The 20,178-nt window shown below is 39.5% G+C and overlaps 1 protein-coding gene across 3 annotated transcripts in view; it reads left to right on the plus strand.

The window, feature by feature from the left end:
- pde4dip (phosphodiesterase 4D interacting protein) overlaps nucleotides 1–20,178 on the plus strand; it is a 96,712-nt gene that overhangs the window by 9,563 nt on the left and 66,971 nt on the right. For all 3 annotated transcript variants that reach the window (XM_084911196.1, XM_084911194.1, XM_084911195.1), the window contains exons 2-3: nucleotides 3,963–4,006; nucleotides 5,310–5,377. In XM_084911196.1, coding sequence (XP_084767322.1) covers nucleotides 4,000–4,006; nucleotides 5,310–5,377 — 75 coding nt within the window. In that variant the 5' untranslated portion in view covers nucleotides 3,963–3,999. The remainder of the gene's footprint in view (nucleotides 1–3,962; nucleotides 4,007–5,309; nucleotides 5,378–20,178) is intronic.

The raw sequence follows: 20,178 nt of genomic DNA on the forward strand, positions 1-20,178 counted from the left end.
GTGGTTTTACTCTTCACTTGCATACCTACAAATGAGGCAGTGGAGACTCTCAGAAAACGACTACAAGAAGACAGCTCCTTGGAAAACAAAACCAGCTTCACCCCCAAACAAATTTGTACACTGTTAGATCTCGGCCTTATCACCACATATTTTAAATACAACAAGGGTTTCTACAGACAAAAACATGGATGTGCCATGGGCTCCCGAGTGTCACCTATTGTAGCCAACCTTTACATGGAGGAAGTGGAAAGAAAAGCTCTTGTCTCTTTTAAAAGGACAGCACCTAGCCATGGGTACAGATACGTGGATGGCACCTGGGTCAAAACTAAAACCCAAGAAGTTGAATCCTTCACTGCTCACATCAACTCATTAGACAGAAATTTAAAGTTCAACAGGGAAGACACAAAGGATAACAGTCTGCCACATTGAGGAAAATGGAAACCTTAGCATTGCCACAAGACCACACACACAGACCAGTGCCTACTCTTTGACACCCACCATCCTCTGGAACACAAACCTGGAGAAATCAGGACCCTGTAACACCGGGCAGAAAACATTCCCTCTATGCCAGAAGGGAAAAAGAAGGAACACACATGTAAAGAAAGCTCTTAAAACATGTAGTTATTCTAATTGGGCTTTCATAAAATCACCAAAGATGCACAGAAAAGAAGGTCAGACACCAACTAGAGAGAATGGAACTATACTGTCATCCCTTTTGTAGCAGGTTTATCAGAGAAACTCAGGAGAGTCTTCTCCAAGCACGAGATCCCAGTATACTTCAGACCCAGCGGCACCCTCAGACAAAAACTGGTTCATCGCAAAAACAAAAATCCCAAACACAAACTAAACAACATTGTGTATGCTGCACAGTGCAGAGAAGAGTGCTCAGACCTCTACATTGGACAAACCAAACAGCTTCATAAATGCATGGCACAACATAGAAGAGCCACCTTGACAAGACGAGACTATATCTGCATCTAAAGGTTAAAGGTCACTGTTACGAGGATGCAAATGTTCACATTTTGGACAGAGGAGACAGATGGTTTGATAGAGGAGTGAAAGAAGCCATCTATGTCCACTGTGAACGACAGTATTTGAACAGACGGGGTGGCTTGCGACACCAACTGTCTGCCATCTATAATCCAGTTTTGAGATCCCTTTCCAGACACCTTAATGCCCACTAACATCTTGCTTCATTTGATCTCGGTAAGTCACATGATAGGGTCAGGCAAGGCCTCATGGGTTCACCCGAACCCTTGGTTGATCAGGGGCGGATCAGGAGAAATTTTCTTAGGTTGGCATGGAAATCAAATGGGGAGGCCAAATCAAAGCCTTTAAAAAAAAAAAAAACAACGCAACACATATTCCGGTGTTACATATGGTTAAAATGATTCAAATGCAGTAGGTATACGTTTCATATAAAATCACACAAAAAACATAAAATCCTAGTAGTAGTTATATATTTTTTACTGTAAAAACCACAGACATGTTTAGTAAATTATTTTCATAACTTGAAATACAAATATAAATTGTACATTTTGAAAACTTATGCTCATATTTTGTAAACAATAAAGTTATATACAACTGTTTATCTAAAAATGCAGCCAATGCAATTACACATTATCCTTTTCTACTCTACTTGAGCACTCAAAGCACATTAAACATCATGCCCCATTCACTCAATCACACAAGCACTTTTTCTATGCTTTGTCTCCCTAATATTCACAATAATTCACACTCAGATGCATTAAGCAACCTTCTGATTAGTAGATGCTCTGCTCTACCTCCTGAGCTACAGCGACCCCACTTCTTAAGCAGTCTTTAACTTAGAACAGAATCTCTAATCTTCCTCTCATGTCTCCTCTTTCTTATATTACTCTCCATCGCAGAGAGTAAAATGATCACGCATTAACATTTTTTCTTCCCTTGGAAATACAGCCACTTCACCCATAGATATCAAATTATGTGCCAAATTGCACAGAAACAGTGTGTGTGTCATATAGCATATATTGAGCCTTTTAAAATGATGAATTTGAAATTACCTGGCATTTCAAAAAAGTTGGATTTTGTTCACTCCACTTCTGTGGTGCTAGCTAGATGCTGAAGTACCTTGGACACAACTTATATAACTTATGGTTATATCTTAACCATGAACGTATCAAAAGAATGAGATGAGAAAAGGATGTGTGCATATGGGATTATTTAGTGACTTAATTGTCTCAGAAAAAATAGCTAAAAGGACCATTAGACTGCAGCTCTTAAAAAATAAAATTGCTTGACAGTATTTTGTATTAAACTGCCAATCAGATTTATTTACTCTACAACTAAAGGTGTTGGAACACCATTCCTCAGTGTTCCAGGCTGCTTTAACCCCAGGGTATAATGGTATAATGACAGCAAAATTGGCTAGCTTGCTTGATGCTTCACATGAATTCAGTCTTTGCGTTTGGCTAATAAATGATTTACTGATGAATAAATATCATCGTCATATCAGTTATTCTAACAGATCATATTAGCTGGTGAAGTAATTTGGCAGTGTTACAGGCAGTGTTGGGAAGGTTACTTTTAATATGTATTCCACTACAGATTACAGAATACATGCCCCAAAATGTATTTTGTAACGTATTCCGTTACATTACTCAATGAGAGTAACGTATTCTGAATACTTTGGATTACTTAATATATTATCATGCTTTTACAACTACATGAATGTACTATTGCTGTGTGATTTACTACTATTACTGAAGGTTACATGCCATACCAATACCAACTAGATGTTTAAATCTTAATGTAAATGAGTAACAGTAGGTGGACATTAGGTAAAGCTGCACTTTTAGCAGCGAACGCGTATATAGAACAGGTCAGCGGCTCCAAACCGTAGTAAAGGGACCTCTGGCTAGTACGTCAGGTTCCGTGTCGGGCTCGTAGCCGAAAACTAGCTTTACTTTGTTGTCTGGGTCAACTTTGCTAGTGAGAGACAGAGAGAGGTGTTGAAAGGCTGCTCCAACGGAGCTTATTGTTTTGGAGGAAAACACAAACACAGTGTACAGTCAAGTCTTGATAGCTTACTTACACCTACACTTGGGCTACACTTCCCATAAGGCTACATTCTTTAGGGCTATGCCTGTAACACTATGCCTATTGCCTTCATATTAAATAATTTTTTGAAAAAATATTTTGTCACGTCATTATGCCGCAAGGTTGAGACACAGGCATTAGAGCCTCTTAATGCGTGTTTTGTTTGGGTTTCCACCGGTGTGGAATTAACAGAAATAGAGAGGGGACAGCCTAACATATGAAACAGGAAAAGACTGCCGTATAATCCCTTTATTTCAACAAAGTAACTGTATTCTGAATACCACCTTTTAAACGGTAACTGTAACGGAATACATTTACTCATATTTTGTATTTTAAATACGTAACACCGGTACATGTATTCCGTTACTCCTCAACACTGGTTACAGGATATGTCGCAGGAGTGTAAATGACTTAACCAACCTCACCCAATCACAGTATTCTCCTATATATGGCGGCTTGTAATTCATGTATATTAGCAGGGGTGCACAGGTTAGTTAACGTTAGGTCCCAAAAATGAGGAAGTCTCTAAGAAGCCCCGTTAGCGTTTCACGGCCAGTTGGTGGAAGGAGTTCTTGGATTATTCCATGCTGTCTTTGTTTACTGTTTCCCCACTGGTGACTGATGGCTGTGTGACTTGAAGCATTTGCTGACTCATTTTCCACCAGCAGCATGTGAGTGTCAGCTTCTCTGACATGGCAGTGTGAAGCAGCTCTGCTCATTCCTACTGCTTTGTACGACTTACTACATTTTCACTCATACATCATGCAGACAGGACTCCAGCAGAAAACAGGTTTAGTGCAAAGATAAGGATCATTATGCGGCTGCTGGTGAAGACACATGGGAAAATGTTCAGGGACTTTACTGATAGCTGTCTCTGTTTTCAGGCACTGTGGTGCAGATAAACGGGCCAGGCCGAAAAGCATGATGGGTAAGTGTCTCCTAATGTATTACAAATGCAAAGTGGTGCTTGTCTTATTTTTTAAATGTGCATTTTCTCCTGCTTCTAAAAATTAGACAATGCTCATTTCTTTGTAAGTAAGCTGCCTTTATCATTCAAACTTGGGTCCTATAACTTAAGAATACCCCTACCTTGGCAGCTTGATGGCCTGTGAAGTATCTTTGCTCTTCCTAGGACAGATCTCCAAAGTGATTTCTGGGATCTGCTGGATCCATTCACCCAGTTTGGTGGTTACTGCCCTGAGTGCTCTGATTACCTCAGGCATCACTGTTCTCTGGCTTCTAGCTTCATCATAGTCCTGGGTCAAAGACCAGGACAATGACATGAAATTATTTGTCAAAATTCACAGTATTAAAGTGTGATTTAAATGTGATGAGGATTTGGACAAAAGTAATGTATTATGTTAATGATGGTTCTGAAAAGTCCAATCAAACAAAATGTGTGCTTGCATACTTCTACTATTATGTCATTCATATCGGTGTTCTGTAGTGTTTCGTAGCCTGGCTTGCTGCAGGCACTGCAGCAGCTAACATCTCAGCACTTGATCCAGGATACCTTCTAACTTCTTACACAACAGCTTTGTAATAAAATTTAATGTGCTGCAATTTTAAAGAATCGTTATAAATATAAACTCTGCCAAAACTAACGTGATTACACCCCTTGGGATCTTGCCCTTCACTACCACCACCCCCTTTCTCCTGCAGATAATTGGCCCTGCTTTTAAAGGAATAAAATTCGAACTATTATACAAATCGAATTCTAAGTATTGGATGGAGTTTTCTTGGAAAACTCCTGGCCTCTTATAGGGGATAAGCATGGCTTTGTGATGTCTTTAGACTTCTGGAAATATTTCAATTGGACCACAATATACTATATCAATTCTATGAGTGTGTGTATAAGGACACACACAGCCCATTTGTATCTAGGTTTAATGGGTTTATAACGAGGTGATGATTGATCACACAGTCTCAGAGACGTTGCTGAGAAAACCCTGAAGTGTTTAAATTTCACCCGTTGCTGTTGCACTGATAATTCTCAGAAACTAGAGCAAATTTACTGTAAATAGGAAGCATTCATGAGGAGATTTAAACAGCATTTTACAGATCAAATGCTTTTTGTTTTTTACTATTAAACACACTGTATACAGCAGACTTGTTCTGTGTTATGAAGCTATAAACATAGAAAACCCTAAGGGTATTAAATTCCTGCAGCAGAATAGCTCCTCTGCGAGTAATGTGTTGATGTGTACATGTTTCTTCTTCTACCTGTGCAGATTTCTCAGGTGACGAAACAGACAAAGGACCCCCAGTACAGATGCACAGCCTCAGAGAGTTTGAACAGGTAAGGTTATCGGCTCAGATACAAACCTGTGCAGAAAGCAGAGAATTCCTTTGATACTGACCGAGGCCAGATATGTCACAGTTTGGTGTAGATAGAAACAAGCTGATAGAAACAACAAATATCTCCTAGTGTTGCAAGAAAATAACTGTTGAGTTGTGAACTTGATGAGACTACACTAGTGTTAGTCATCTACTGTGTGTCAGACAGGCCCAGGCTTGCCTCTGCCCACTGTTAATTACTATTTAGGTGCGTTCAGGAAGTTGATGTGGCAACCGAAAGTCCTCATGACTTAGAGAGTTCCCTTTACTAAAGCTGGTTTTCCACAGTCTTGCCACTTTTAGACAGACTGTAAAACTATTTCTAATTTGTGGATCTCTTACTCAGTCGACCACTATTTCTGTCAGGTTTGCTGGTGTGCCTCATTAGTGCACGAGGTGTCATTTGTTTGGAGTATGTGATTCTTGTGTTGGGGTATATTTTAACTGAAACTGAAAAACTGCAGACTGTGTATTCACTGCCTACGGTAAGGTCCAAAAAACAAAAACAACAATAAGTGTCAGCACATTTTTAAAACTGTGATATTAAAAGGTATCAAACGTATCCCTGCTGGTGATTCTTTGGATGTGACGAGGGTGCTTTTTGAATGATACAGCCACTATTTTTTCTACATTTAGTTTCTATACAGTTTAGAAATTGCCTGACAAAATGCCACTGCAATGAAATCATTATTTTATAACGTGAAGCATTCTCTGCTCACATTACTTACTGCAGCTGATGCCACCAACACTTCATGTGTTCTAGCTCATTTTCATTTGATATATTTAACAGCAATGTCAAACGTTTCGGCCTTGCTGTCCACTTCCATGATCAGATGGTTAACACAAATACAGACTCACATATAAAAATAGAGAGATTAATGCATTTTAAAAGCTTGCATATGCAAAATATTTTTAGAGGTTGGAAATCAAACAGTCTGTATGAAACACCAATGAAATGGGGGCATGGTGCTCCTCTAGGTCTGTTTCTACCCCACAGTAATGAATTCTGGGAACTCTGCCACTAGCATTATGGGTGTGATATAACTCTGTAGGTGCTTGCTGCAATTACCCCATTTATTGAAGGACAGAAGTATAGATGAAAAACAGGCTGGGCTTGCTGGTTGTAATAATGTTGAACGGTGGTGAGTTTGGCCTGAAGTGAAGTATGGTATGAAAGTTGAAACTACAGCCAGAGAAGATCGAATCCATATTTTTTCACAGGACAAACTGTCTGATTAATTTTTGTTTCTCTAAAAGGTTATTTCTGAATGTATAAACAGGCGGTAACAAATAAACAGTTAATATTTTAAAAGATTTGTTTCACACCTCATTTTATATTTTATGCTACTGATTTTTTTTAATCACAACTGTGTGACAGTGACATCGGGTTTTTGACCCAAAAGAGATGAGTGGGTGGAATCTTAAGTTTGTCAACTAATGATTGCAAAACTACTTCCATAAACTGTATGTGTGCAAAGAGCACACACAAATACCTGCAATTAAATCCTAGATTTTTTACCAAAACTGAACCACCGTCTCCTTCTATGCTTTATCCTTCACAGTAAATCCTAATATTTATTAAATGATTCCATACAAGTACCACAGATAGGGTAGAGCAGTCTAGTTCAGTGAATCAAATTAGGGCCTGACAGACAGCTGGCTGGCTATGGGAGAATCATGCTACTTCCAGTGTTGCTGCTTTCTTTGTTTGGCTCTGTTCAGGGATACCAGATTACCGATTAGGCCTAATTATTATGTTAAAACTGTACCAGATTGTCTCCTTTTTAAAAATAAGAAAAAATGCTGTTCTGTAGGAATGGTTAAAATGAATGGAAAGGCAATGTAATGCAAAGAATTGTAGTGTAATGAGATAATTGTGATTATTCATGTTTAATTGTTGTTTATATTTTTCTACTTCTAAGCAAACTAAAGTACAAAGAGAAATCCAACATTTTCAGATAAATAATATGTGACTTAGTGGAAGTGGGTTGTCTCTTTATCACTGCTGTTTGCTCGATTTATGGTTCAAGCTTTCGAAATATCAAAAAAGTCCTTGAGCAATACACTGCTAATGAGATTAGTTCTAATAGCATTTATGGCAGCTCAGACCATACCATAATTATGTCTGAATAACAGGTACAGAGTAGAGAGCAGAAAAACCTCAATTATGTCTCAGATTTCAAGAAGAAGAACGTCACCGCTCCATGGTAACTGTCATATTGTGCATTTCATATACACTGTGTTTTCTCTGAAGCTACAGGAAGAGGCTGGGCTGGTTGGTTGGAGGCCACATTACAGTGTGTGGGTAGCTTTGAAGTTTCACTCTGACGGTCCCACGAAGGGATGAAAGGTTGAGTCGGGTTATTTGTACACACATAGTACTGCATATAGAGCAGACTAGGAGTCAATTTATTACTGGTTTTGTTTGCAAAGATGAGAAAAGTGGGATGATACTACTAGTGCTTTCCATTGGAATTAGAACCAATGTGTTGCAGACCTTGTTTTTTTTTTCTTTTTTACATTTTTTACACAATCATCTAAATTTGAACCTGGTGAGCACTAATTGAAGTTTTCTTTTCTTTTTTATATTTTCATCTAAAATAATTCCAAAATTTAGTCAGTAACATTTCTGCTACTCTAAACGAACAATTGTGGGCACTACAAAGGGGGCGAGAGGATTGCATAGTGGAAAAGTTAAAGATAAACACAGTAGTTTGAAAACAGATTTAGCAGATTAAATATGATAATATGATTATGGTAAAAAGTAACTGTACTGAAGATGGTAGAATTGCCTTTCAGGTTGCTTTATTTTTGATTTGATTTTGTTTATTTTAACACAGACATTTTGATTGGTCATTTTTATAGTGAGCCAGAAAACAGATTTTATACATATGTTTATTTCCTTAAACTGCTGCCATGTAAAGTACCAGGCTAGTTTTATATATCGCATATATTATATAATGCCAGTACCTAAAGATTTCAGGTACTGCCATTAATAATGTATTGCTTAACTTTACTCAAACTAGAGTAAACAGTGAAAACTTTTGAAGTGCCTTGTTTTGCACACGTTTATAAAAAATGTCTTTACAAAGCAGTGGTTTGGAATCTGTCTTGGCCTTTCAAAACAACTGGAGTCGCCTACCCCTGCTATATAGACTACAGACTTTGGATTTTGCCATATTTGGGGCGTTATTCTCTTTCACTGGAACTGATAATGAAATCTGCCTTTGCAGAGATATTCCTATTTGTGTGCAAATCTTTAAAATTGTGAAAATTGTCCCACACTTTGTGAGGACTCTGCAATACTTTGGGATACATTCATATTGATTGATAAATTGTGAAACAAATGTTTTGTCTGTTATTTCTATACCTTTTTTTAACAGTGGGAATGTCTTTTACAAAAAATGTTGACGTTCCACTCTTACGCTAGTCTAGTATGGATGTGCAAACAATACAATACCACGCGGAGGTTTCATTGTACTGGATATTTTCAGATGTGGTAAATCTCAGAAACCTGGCATAAAACTGTAAAAGTCACAGTGTAATAATAATAATAATAATAATAATAATAAACTTTATTTATAAAGCACACTTAAAAACCAAGGGTATGCCAAGGTGCTTAACAAGTAAGATAGAGAATAGGAGGAGGATAATAGAAATAGGACCAAAGCAAGTACTAAGTATGCAAGAAGATAACTGTACTGATACATAGGAAAGCAACAGGTACAGAGCAAACAAGAATTTAAATGAGCATAAAAGTGCATGATATAAAATCATAAAAGAAATATTAACTAGAGGGAAAGGCAAGATTGAATAAGTGGGTTTTTAATCGTGATTTGAACAGTGCAATGGAATCAGATGCGCGGAGGTCGAGAGGAAGGGTATTCCACAGTACCGGGGCAGCCAGAGCAAACGCACAGTCACCCCGGGACTTCAGTCGAGATCTGGGTTGGGTCAGAAGTAGTTGAGTGGCAGATCTGAGTGTTCTAGCAGGAGTATGTGGTTTGAGAAGTTCACTAAGATAACTTGGCACTAATTTATTAATAGTTTTGAAAGTAAGGAGTAATATTTTAAATTGAATACAGTACTTTATGGGCAGCCAATGCAAGCTAGCTAGGACAGGAGTAATATGGCAAAATTTCCTGGTACCAGTCAAAAGGCGGGCTGCTGCATTTTGGACTGTTTGCAGTCTAAGAAGAAGAGAAGAGGGAAGACTGTAGTACAAAGAGTTACAATAATCCAACCTGGAGGTCACAAAAGCGTGAATAAGCCTCTCCAGGTCCTCATGCAGAACATAATGCCTAGCCTTAGAGATAAGGCGCAGTTGGTGGAAGCTAGATCTCACTACAGCAGACACTTGCTTATCGAGTTTGAGCGAGCTATCCAGCAGTACACCCAAGTTACTGACATAGTCACAAGAAAAGCTAGCAAAGGAACCCAGGGCAGCACAGAGTTGGGCACGAGGGATTTTACTGTTGAACACCACAATCTCAGTCTTCTTATCATTTAAAACGAGGGAATTACTCAGGAACCATTCTTTGACCTCCCGCATGCATTCTTGAAAGTAGTGCAGGGACACAGCAAGGTCGTCAGTAAGTTCAAAATAGATCTTTATGTCATCGGCATAACAGTGGAAGGCGATATTGTATTTTTCAAAGATTGCGCCTAGAGGGAGCAAATACAATGAGAAGAGAATAGGGCCTAAAACTGATCCTTGAGGCACACCACAACAGACCGGAGCGGAGGAAGAGGAGAAGGTGCCTAAGTGAACTGATAAGGATCTATCAGCGAGGTATGATTTAAACCAGTCGAGGGCAGTGCCTCTAATACCCACAGTGTGCTCAAGTCTTAGTAATAAAATGTTATGGTCCACCATATCAAAGGCCGAAGAGAGGTCCAGTAAAACTAGGACCATAGAGCATACAGTATCAGTGATTACAAGAATATCATTAAGAACTCTAACCAATGCTGTTTCAGTGCTATGCAATGGCTTAAAGGCAGATTGAAATTTCTCAGCAATATTGTTCGTGTCCAAGTACGCCTGGAGCTGGGAGAGAACTAGTCTCTCCAGGATCTTGGACAAGAACGAAAGCTTAGAGATCGGTCTGTAGTTTGAAAGGTCATAACAGTCAGAGTTTCTTTTTTTAAGAATCGGGTGGACTACAGCATGCTTAAAGGCCAAAGGAACACAGCCTGAGAGCAAGGAAAAGTTCATAAGAAATAGGATACTAGGTCCGATTACATCAAAACAGTCCTTAGCTAAGCGAGATGGAAGAATGTCAAGCACAGTATTGGTGTTATTCATTTGAGCAACTAGCCACTTAAGAGTCAAAAGTGACACAGGCTCAAACTGGTGGAAAGTTGAAATGCACTCAGGAATGGGAGAGGATATAAAGCAGGGGGAAGGGAGGACTTAAGAGATGAGACCTTTTCTAAAAAGTGAATTTGAAATCGCTCACAAAGAGCCTGAGAATAAATTAAAGGCATGTCCGGGGAAGGGTTAACCACAGAGTTAAAAATTTTAAATAAGGTACGGGGGTTATGGTCATTGGCCAGGATGATTTTGGACAAGAAGGACGCTTTGGCCATTTTAGCAGCACTTTGGAGTTTTAAGCGGCTAGTCCATAGCATGTCATGGGAAACCTGAAGTTTATCTTTTTTCCACCTTCTCTCAGCGCGCCGACACACATGACGTAAGGCGCGCGTAGTGTCATTAAGCCAACACTGAGAGTAGGTTCTAGGGCGCTTCATCTTAATGGGGGCAACAGTATCAAGGATTGAAGAAAATAGCGATAGCAAGGAATTAGCACAGTCATCAACCGAGCGAAAAGAACAACAGTCGAGAGTGACAAATGCAGAATCCAAGAAAGACATAGAGAAGTTTGACATCGCTTCAGCATTAATTACACGTAGCGGGCGAAGGGGAGCCGCAGGATGTAGTTCATTAGTGCATAAGCCAGTATCAAATATAACTGGGAAATGATCCAAGATCCCAGCGTCACTTATATCCTTGATACAAATGTCCAGACCATATGAGAAAACCAAGTCCGAAGTATGTCCTTTAACATGCGTTGGGTCATTAACCCACTGAGCCAGGTTAAAAGAGTCCGTTAAAGCAAGGAAGTCTTGCTTTAATGTCACAGTGTAAGACTTTAAGAAAACGATTTATCAGAATTTCGTCAGGCAGAAGTATTTACAGTTCAGGCTCTCAAACTGTAAGAAATGGAAACAACTAATTTTCAGTATGGCGCAGAGACAGTACAGTTGGGTTCTTGTCTGAAATATTTCCATATTCTGATGGATCACATTAAACTTTGTTGAACTTTCATTTCCTCCGTAGTTTTACATTGAGTTTTTCTGACAGTGGTTATGTATGTTCGGCCTCTCATCTTAATAGAGCAGTCTGGATTATTGAATCCAGGTTTTGTGTTTGCGTGTGATTGTGTGTGTGTGTGTGTGTGTGTGTGTGTGTGTGTGTGTGTGTGTGTGTGTGTGTGTGTGTGTGTACAGTTTGTCTTCTCTTCACATTTGCGTCAGCTTAAAGAATCAGTCCTCTCGCTGGCTGGTTGAAAGAAATGTGAACCTGCCAGAGCAGCATTTGTAACTGTCAAACATTCACACTCTGCAGTCCAGAGGTTTTTAAAGAGAAAAAAGAGAAATCACCCAATCAAAATGCCCCTTTCTCAAATGGCCTTTATTAGTCCACAGAAGAAATTGAAAGCACATGGCTGACTATAAATGTGAATTCAAACCGACCACGGTGACGCTGAGATTGATAGAAGACAGGGGGAAGATTGCATATAATTTTGGCCATTAAAACCTCAGGACAAATTAGGGTTGTTAATCTGTTATTTTGCCCTCAGTCTCAGTGTTCACTTCCAAAAAGCCACATATGCTATGAAAGGTCTGTCAGAGATGGATTACCATTACCAGAGTGGCAGTAATGGATCGCATTCAATATTGTACAGAGACAAAAAAAAAAAGACAGCCGATCATGCAGTTGACCCGGGTCTGTGTGTGATTTAAATGGAACATTTCTGGTAATTGCCTTCATCTCTTGAGTCTTTTATCTTCTCTTTGCTTCTTGTGCTTTTCTTCTTTTTGAGGTCACTGGCTGCACTGGCAAGGTTGCTGGCTTCACTGGCGAGGTCGTTACCTGTCTCAGTGTATATGGTTCAACCTTGCGTCTTGCGTCCTGCTACTATGTGTTGGTTAGTCTCAGGGGCATCTTTGCACACACGCCACCTTGGGTCCTGTCAGCCTTGGTAAACTGCTGCCTCTGTGGATCTGGTGCTTCAGGTCTCTTCTTGTGCTGCTATCATCAGAGCCTCTGTGCTCTGATCCACTCGATCTGTTGATGGTACATGCCATGCAGAGGCTTGGTCTTTCATTATAGTTCATCTTCCTCATCCCCATCTATCATCATTTGTCTGAGGCACTATTGGAACGGCTCATCTCAGGGGCCCATCTTCCTGAGGTATTTGCGGATGCTCCATGTTTCATCCTGTATTGTGGCTCTGACACTCACTCCCCCTCCCCCTCCCTCTTTCTGTTGCTCATAGAGCCTCAGGGTGCTGGACGAATGGTTAGTGACCTCCATGCTTTGTAAGGAGTTTTCATGTCTTGACGCGAGTGGCATCTGTCACCTCCTGTGGCCAGCTTATTATTCCAATTTGGTATCCAAAGTCCAGTAGGACATATATATTGATGGGTTGGACCTAATTCCTATTGTTTAGCTGACATCTCAGCTTAATGATTCATGGTATAGGTGTTCTTTATACCAGCGGTCCCCAACCCCCGGGCCTCGGACCGGTACCGGTCCGCGAGTCGTTTGGTACCGGGCCGCGAGAGTTGAGGCTCAGGTGTGAAATGTATAGTTTTCAGGGTTTTTATCGGTTTTCAGCATTATTTTGTTATCGTTTTTATCGTTTACTCGGTTTTCCTGGGTCTTTTCACGTGTGTTATGAATAAACCTTCTTTTTTCGGTACCGGTACTAGTTTTATTTTGTTGTATTTATCCGCGACACCTTAAAGGCCGGTCCGTGAAAATATTGTCGGGCATAAACCGGTCCGTGGCGCAAAAAAGGTTGGGGACCGCTGCTTTATACAGTACACACAATGAGTTGAGATCAATAGTATCTGGGAGTGATTGATTGATTGATTGATTGATTGTGCCACATGAGCACACAGCCAACCTGTGGGAGCCAGAATTCTGCCTGGGTTATAAGGAATAAAATACTGATTTCACATGACATGGAAATCAGTTTAGAAACTACACTTTACTTAAGACATTATGAGTCTTTAATTGATGCTCTGTCTCGCTCCATAAAAAGAAAGTATGATAAAACATAAACTATTCAATTGTTTGGGGTGAGCGCTGTATAAACATCAGCTACAATTTAGCATTTTTAAAGCGGTAGTGGTGTTAGATTTTTAAAATTCATATTATTCCAATAAATCGATGGGCATTAAATCTAAATGCTTTCAGAGATATTTCAGTTTTTTGCTGTCATTTGCACGAATTACGACATGACTTCTATTTAGACACAAGAGGCACACACTGAGACATAAACTAGTTGTTCTGTCAAAAAATTAAAAATCAAAGTAAAGTTTACAGAGCATTGTCCTTCATAACAGGAAATGGACATTCTGCAGTTTTTGTAAAAGTAAATAAATAAATGTCAGAGTGTTGTCTGTATTTCAGGAAATGCCATCCAAATCTGTATTAGTTCATAGATATTGAACTGTGATACAGAGCTCCAAAACTGATTCTCTCAAATCTCTCACTATTGTATTGACACTATTGTTGTTTGTCTGCACCCTCAAAGTTAAAAATATGAAATGATACATCCTCCTAATCAGTTGATTGTTCTTGTGAACAGCTGTGTGTTTTGTTCTAAATATTGCCAGCGCTCCTGGGTCAGCTCTGCTTGCCTGTTCCCTCTGTGATAAACTGCTAAGAAATTCTGCTGCTTGACTCTATGCATTTCAAGGATGGTAGGTACTGATCATATTTTTGCAGGGTATCCAGTGATTGAGCTAATGAGTGTTAAGACATGCTGACAGCAGAGGAGTCAGTTTTCACGGCAGCAGTACTCAGACATGCAGCAGATCAATAAAGAGGAGCTCAGCTTTGAGTAAATCAGCAGATCTACTCAAACTCGAATTAGCTGCCTTACACTGACAAACAGAAATGTTCTCAGTCTGTTCTGTTTGAACAATGAGGTGGAAGAACACAATTTCTCTTTTGATTTGTTATTTGCTTTGAAATATTTGGTATATGCATTGGTGTTCACGCACAGTGTCATTCTTTTTATTTAACCAGAAGACCAGGACCTTGTATTGCCTGTGGGCCATAGGAAAGAGTAGAAAATCTTAGTCAGTGGAAATCTGGACAGGCTTCAGTGAGATGCACTAGCGCCACCAGCTGGAAAGAGAGACAAATCGACTTTGAAAAGTATACTGGTAGTCCATGCATGCCTATAACTTGTTAATTGGTCCCAGGCTTGTGCAATTTGTGATCTTCTCCGCTGGGTCAAAGAAGACATATTGAGTTGATCACAGCATTGGTCATGGATGATAATTGTTCAGTAAAAATGCACAGAAATCTGCTTCCAACCCCTTCCACCAATAACATAACCACACTGACTCACCCTTGATAATCACAACTTTTTAATGTTTTATCTCTGACAGTTTTGTATTTTATGTCGTTCCTTGAAAGCATTAAAACATTTTGCTTTGGAGTTCTAACATGTCAACAAATCATTTTTAAACAACTCAGTTGATCACAACCCCAACTGTGTGTGTGTGTGTGTGTGTGTGTGTGTGTGTGTGTGTGTGTGCTTGTATATATTAATGTGTGCATTTGATATACAGAAAGCTCTATTGTGTGTTTTTCTGTTATTTAGATGGGATTTGTGTGTTATATTTCATCATCTGTCCTCCCATGAGCCCAACCAATCATATGGAAACAGTTACAAACAAAATGGCACAAAAAAGAAAAAAACTTAGTGGAAGGCCAGATCTTGGAATTACTCTAATAGTATAGCCAGTCTTTCATTCTGGGGTCAGAGAGGCAGAGAAACCACAGTCTGAATACCCTCCACAAATCCTAAAAATCAGCACCTGAGGAAAATAGCTGGTTTATAAGACCATAATTCATGGCAGCTTGTTCAGGAAATGGCAACAAACATGTAAACTGTTGTGGAGCTAAAAAAAAAAAAAAAAAAATCCAATACATTCAAAATTTTATTGACTATGATTTCATTATAACAACAAAGACTGCTAGAGACATTAGCTGCAAGGACCTCACTGGTCCTGATCAGGGACAAGATCCCCCAGGACACCATTTATTGTCTCATTAGGAGCATGCGCTGACGTTGTCAGGCATGCATACAAGCACGTGGGGGCCATCCAGACAACAGTGTACCATTTTGAGTTGCTGCAATTAAATTTCTCCAAACTGAACTAGCCTGTCACGTCATTTTTATACTTTGATTTTTGGGTGTCTTCGAATTCAGCTCTCTGTAGGTTGATCATTTTTATTTCCAATAAATGATACGGTATCCTTTTGCTCTTCACATATTATCCAGTCGTTTATAGAAATCCAGCACTCAAATTTGATGTGTTTTCAGCAGCGTATGAATATTACATATTTAAATGTAAAAAATAAATATTTTATGTTTTTAAAAACTGGCATCTGGTAAACAACATCCATTGATCAATTATGTTATTTGTTGATCGACAGGCTGAAGAAGGCGGTCTAGGTGTCAGGTGCAGTTTGTATTGGGTAGCAGTTGAGGGCAGACGTCCTGACAGTCTGATTGCTGGCTATTGAAACTAGCTCTTTGGACATGAAACATCTCCTATCTGGTGGGATAGGAGCCTGAGCTAGTGCCTAAGGTTAAGAGATACCAGCTAGATATTCTTATGCTCATGTTGATGCATGGCTCAGGCTCTGAAACCAGTCTCCTGGAGAAGGGCTGGACTCTCTTCAAATATTTAATCATTAGTTATTATTAATCTCTGGCTCTCTTCCACAGCATGTCTTTGTCTTGTCTTCCTCCCCTCACCTCCAACTGGTTGCAGCAGATGGCTGCCGCTCTCTGAGCCCGGTCCTGTTCGAGGATTCTTCCTGTCCTTCCCATTGTCGCCAATGTGCTTGCTCATAGGGGGTCATGTGATTGTTGGGGTTTTCTCTGTATCATTGTGGGGTTTTTAACCTTACAATATAAAGTCCTTTGAGGCAACTGTTGTTGTGATTTGGAGCTATATAAATAAAACTGAACTGATCTGAATTGATTGGAAATTTTGTGAGAGTCAGTGGACAGGGGTGGATATACTTGGTTGATTCTCTGCATGTTGGGGTTTTCCTTTGTAGACTTGAGGGTTGCTTCCCTTGGCCTTCCCTGTACCACTGTTTCTCCATAATAAGTGTCATGCTCAAGCATAATGGTGTTCATAAGTGCATGTTATCCAGACACCTTAGGTCACAGATCAATGATCAGTTTTGGCGACTCGGGAATGGAAAGTGATACTCACACAGTGTACAGTGGGGATGGGGTGGTGCTGACCTCAGTGGAAGATACAGTCAGGCAATGGAAAGAATATTTCAAGGATCTCCTCAGCCCCACTTTGGTGACAGAGGCAGAGTTTGGGAAGGAGGGAACTACTCACCCATGAGTGGGAGAAATCAATGAGGTAGTTAAACAACAGAAATTTCTGTGCTAGGGTACGAATGAAGAGAGTACATCCATTGGTCAAACCCCAGATTCAGGAGGAAGAATCGTTTTTTTTCTTGATCTTGGAATACTGGATATTCAAGGGTTTGTAGGATCTTTCTCAACTAGTCTACATGCATTTTGTAGACTTGGGAGATGAAATTTGTTCATCGGGGTTGCTTTGGGAGTATGAGGTTTTTGGCCAGTTTTTATGGGCTATTCAATCCCTACACAACCATCGTCCATATTGCCATTAATAAATCAGACATATTTCCAGTGGGTGCTGGACTCTGCCAGAGTTTCCTTTTTCACTGATACTGATAATCTTTTTACAGACAGAAGTTAAAGGAAACCTTTTGCCACTTCGCGCTTTAGTAGCCTCAGGACCTTGTCTTTGCTTTTCATGGATGATTTGGTTTTGTTAGTTTCATCTGGTCGTAGCTTGCGCCAGAGCAGTTCATTGGGTGGGAATGAGAATTAGTCCTCCCAATCTGAAACCAAGGAAAAGGGTGGAGTGTCTACTTCAAGTCACGACTTGCTGCCCCAAGTAGAAAAGCTGACATGTCTTGGGATCTTGTTCATGAGTAAGTGGAGAATGGTGTGGGAGATGACAGAAGGATTGGTGCTGTCTCCACAGTTATGTAGACGCTGTACCAGTGTTTTTGGTGAAAAGATAGCTGAACATGAAATAAAAGTTATTAATTTACCAGCCAGTCAACATTTCTACCCTCATATATGGCCATGAGCTGTGAGTATTGAAGAACAGGGTTCTTCAATACCCTGCACCCTTAGTGCAGAGTGGGGAATTTAGTGATTTGGGATGGACTCACAGTAGAGCTGCTTCTACTGATACTTCTGTATAACACATAGACAACATAACTAATAAATGCTATGCACATTAGGTAAACTTTAATTTCAGAAAGCTTTAGGAAAAAATTGCAGTGATAAAAAATTTGGATGCCAAAACACCCAAAAGGTGCAAAAGTTTCAGTCACTGCCCTCTACCGTAAACTCAGGCAATACAGACACGTTAGACAAACAGGCTTTTTTCCTTTAAACTGCCAAAGAGTTGGCAAATGTGACACTTTTCTTTCAAAAACACCTAGGAGTGGAAATTTAATTTCGATTTTTATGAAGTTGCTTTTATATCTTTTTAGTCTGCCTGCGTTCACTATTAGTATGTGTGTTTCCCATCAGCAGACTTCTTGTTGTAGCCTATTACTGATGTACTGACTGATGGTCTCCATTTGTTATTGTTTAATAGAGTCTCTCTGCAGGCTGGTAATAACCAGATCTGCACGTAATCAAAGCCGTCTCGTCATCTCCTCTGCTCCACCCATCTTTCTCTTTTTTCCTCAGACACATTCTGCAGACTCTGACTTTGTCTGTTGTTGTTCTTCTTTCCCACTGTTAAATCTCTTTCTTTTCCTCAGTTGGGATAACTTATAAAAGGTTGTGAAAGAGGAACATGTGCCGAACAGACCTCAGTACAGACAACCTTCTTTTTCCTCCCTCCCCCCTCACATACCAGAGAAAACTTATCCAGCTGCCAGAGAAAAGGGAGGAAAAATGTATGTTTGAAGAGAAAAAAAACTCCTCAGTTGGAACTGATCGAAGCACCCATGTGTCATCATTTATTTCCAATGTAAGGTTCCTGGAATCAGCACATTAGAATGGAGTGTTGAAACTGAGAGTTTTTCTTCTGTGCTTTGGGGACAGGTGCTTTTTGGTAAACCCTTTGACTTATCTATGATTGAGGGAGCCTTGAAATGGAATAATTACTAGCAGAGGGGGGGAAAGGAAGACCAGGAGCAGCTAAAGAAACTCCTGACTTTCATCAGTTGCTCGCTTTTCTATTTGAAAGTTTCTACTTGTCTACATTAGTCCCACACTGCTTTATCTGTCTCTGTTTCTCTTTAACACTCTTCCATTTGCTCTTATATTGTCTGTCACTGACATTCTCAATAGTATTTATGTGCTTAAGTACTACTCAGCAGCTTCTCTTCATCATGCTCCTGGCTATTTCAACATGTTTTAAAACCTGATTAGGTTTTGAAAAACCCTTTGTCCTTTACAGGATGAATACAATGATTGTATCCTCCTAACAAGTGTGAATATCAAGAACCTAACACATCCCATCCCCCTGGGCCAGAGAGCTCCACTGTTGTGAAAAAAAACCATTCAAAAAAACATCAGTGAACTATACTGTTGTTTCACTACCATAAACAAGCAGTAATTAATTTATTTGGTCATATGTATTTATATTGTCATGTGTCCTGGAGCCAGAAGTGACCAACAAGAAGCATTCATAACCTGCAGGGGTGCACAGGTATCTGCTAATGAATATTAATTAATAACAGACAAAATTTCAGTCAACAAAACTGAAGAACAGACTTCTTGAATAGTCTGTATGACATAGCAGGCCTAATTGTTTAACAGACAAGTGCTCCAAACAACACCAATAACAGAAATAACAGAAACAGACCCAAAAACTCCTGACAACAGTCAGCTAAAGTTGCAGTTCATTCCACATAAATTTGTTTTTACAAATTGAGAAGCTAAATTCTTTTAATTCTTCAAAGTTGTGAATTTTAACATGGGAGTCTTTTGGATTTGACTTTCTCTTTGAGCTAAACTCAAATGAACTGCCCGTTTTGTCCTTGGTTTTTAACTCTGGTGATTGCAACTTGGCAGCCACAAATAATTGCTGGAGCACAAAATATGAATAAATTTGTCACTGAAAACAGTCATTAGTACATCTGTTCAGTTTTCATATTTAAATACGGAACATCTATTAAAATATGTTTGCTGTGCATACAATGTACATGTTTTCAAAGCTACCCTTTTCTTTTTTCTTTTTCCTATATTGGAATTCCAAGTAACAGTACCCTTTCCACCCTGTGAAAATATTTTCTCTTACCGGTGAAACATTAGAATTAGACCATCAAATTCTCCATTTAAAAAAGAAGCTGTGACCCACAGTGGATGAATCTGAGTGCCATACAAATACCTCACAACTCCAAGACAGCCTCTGAAAAACACA

Source organism: Perissodus microlepis, chromosome 17 (assembly GCF_051167445.1).
Source record: "Perissodus microlepis isolate ML-2025 ecotype Zambia chromosome 17, ASM5116744v1, whole genome shotgun sequence".
Classification (NCBI taxonomy): Eukaryota; Metazoa; Chordata; class Actinopteri; order Cichliformes; family Cichlidae; genus Perissodus; species Perissodus microlepis.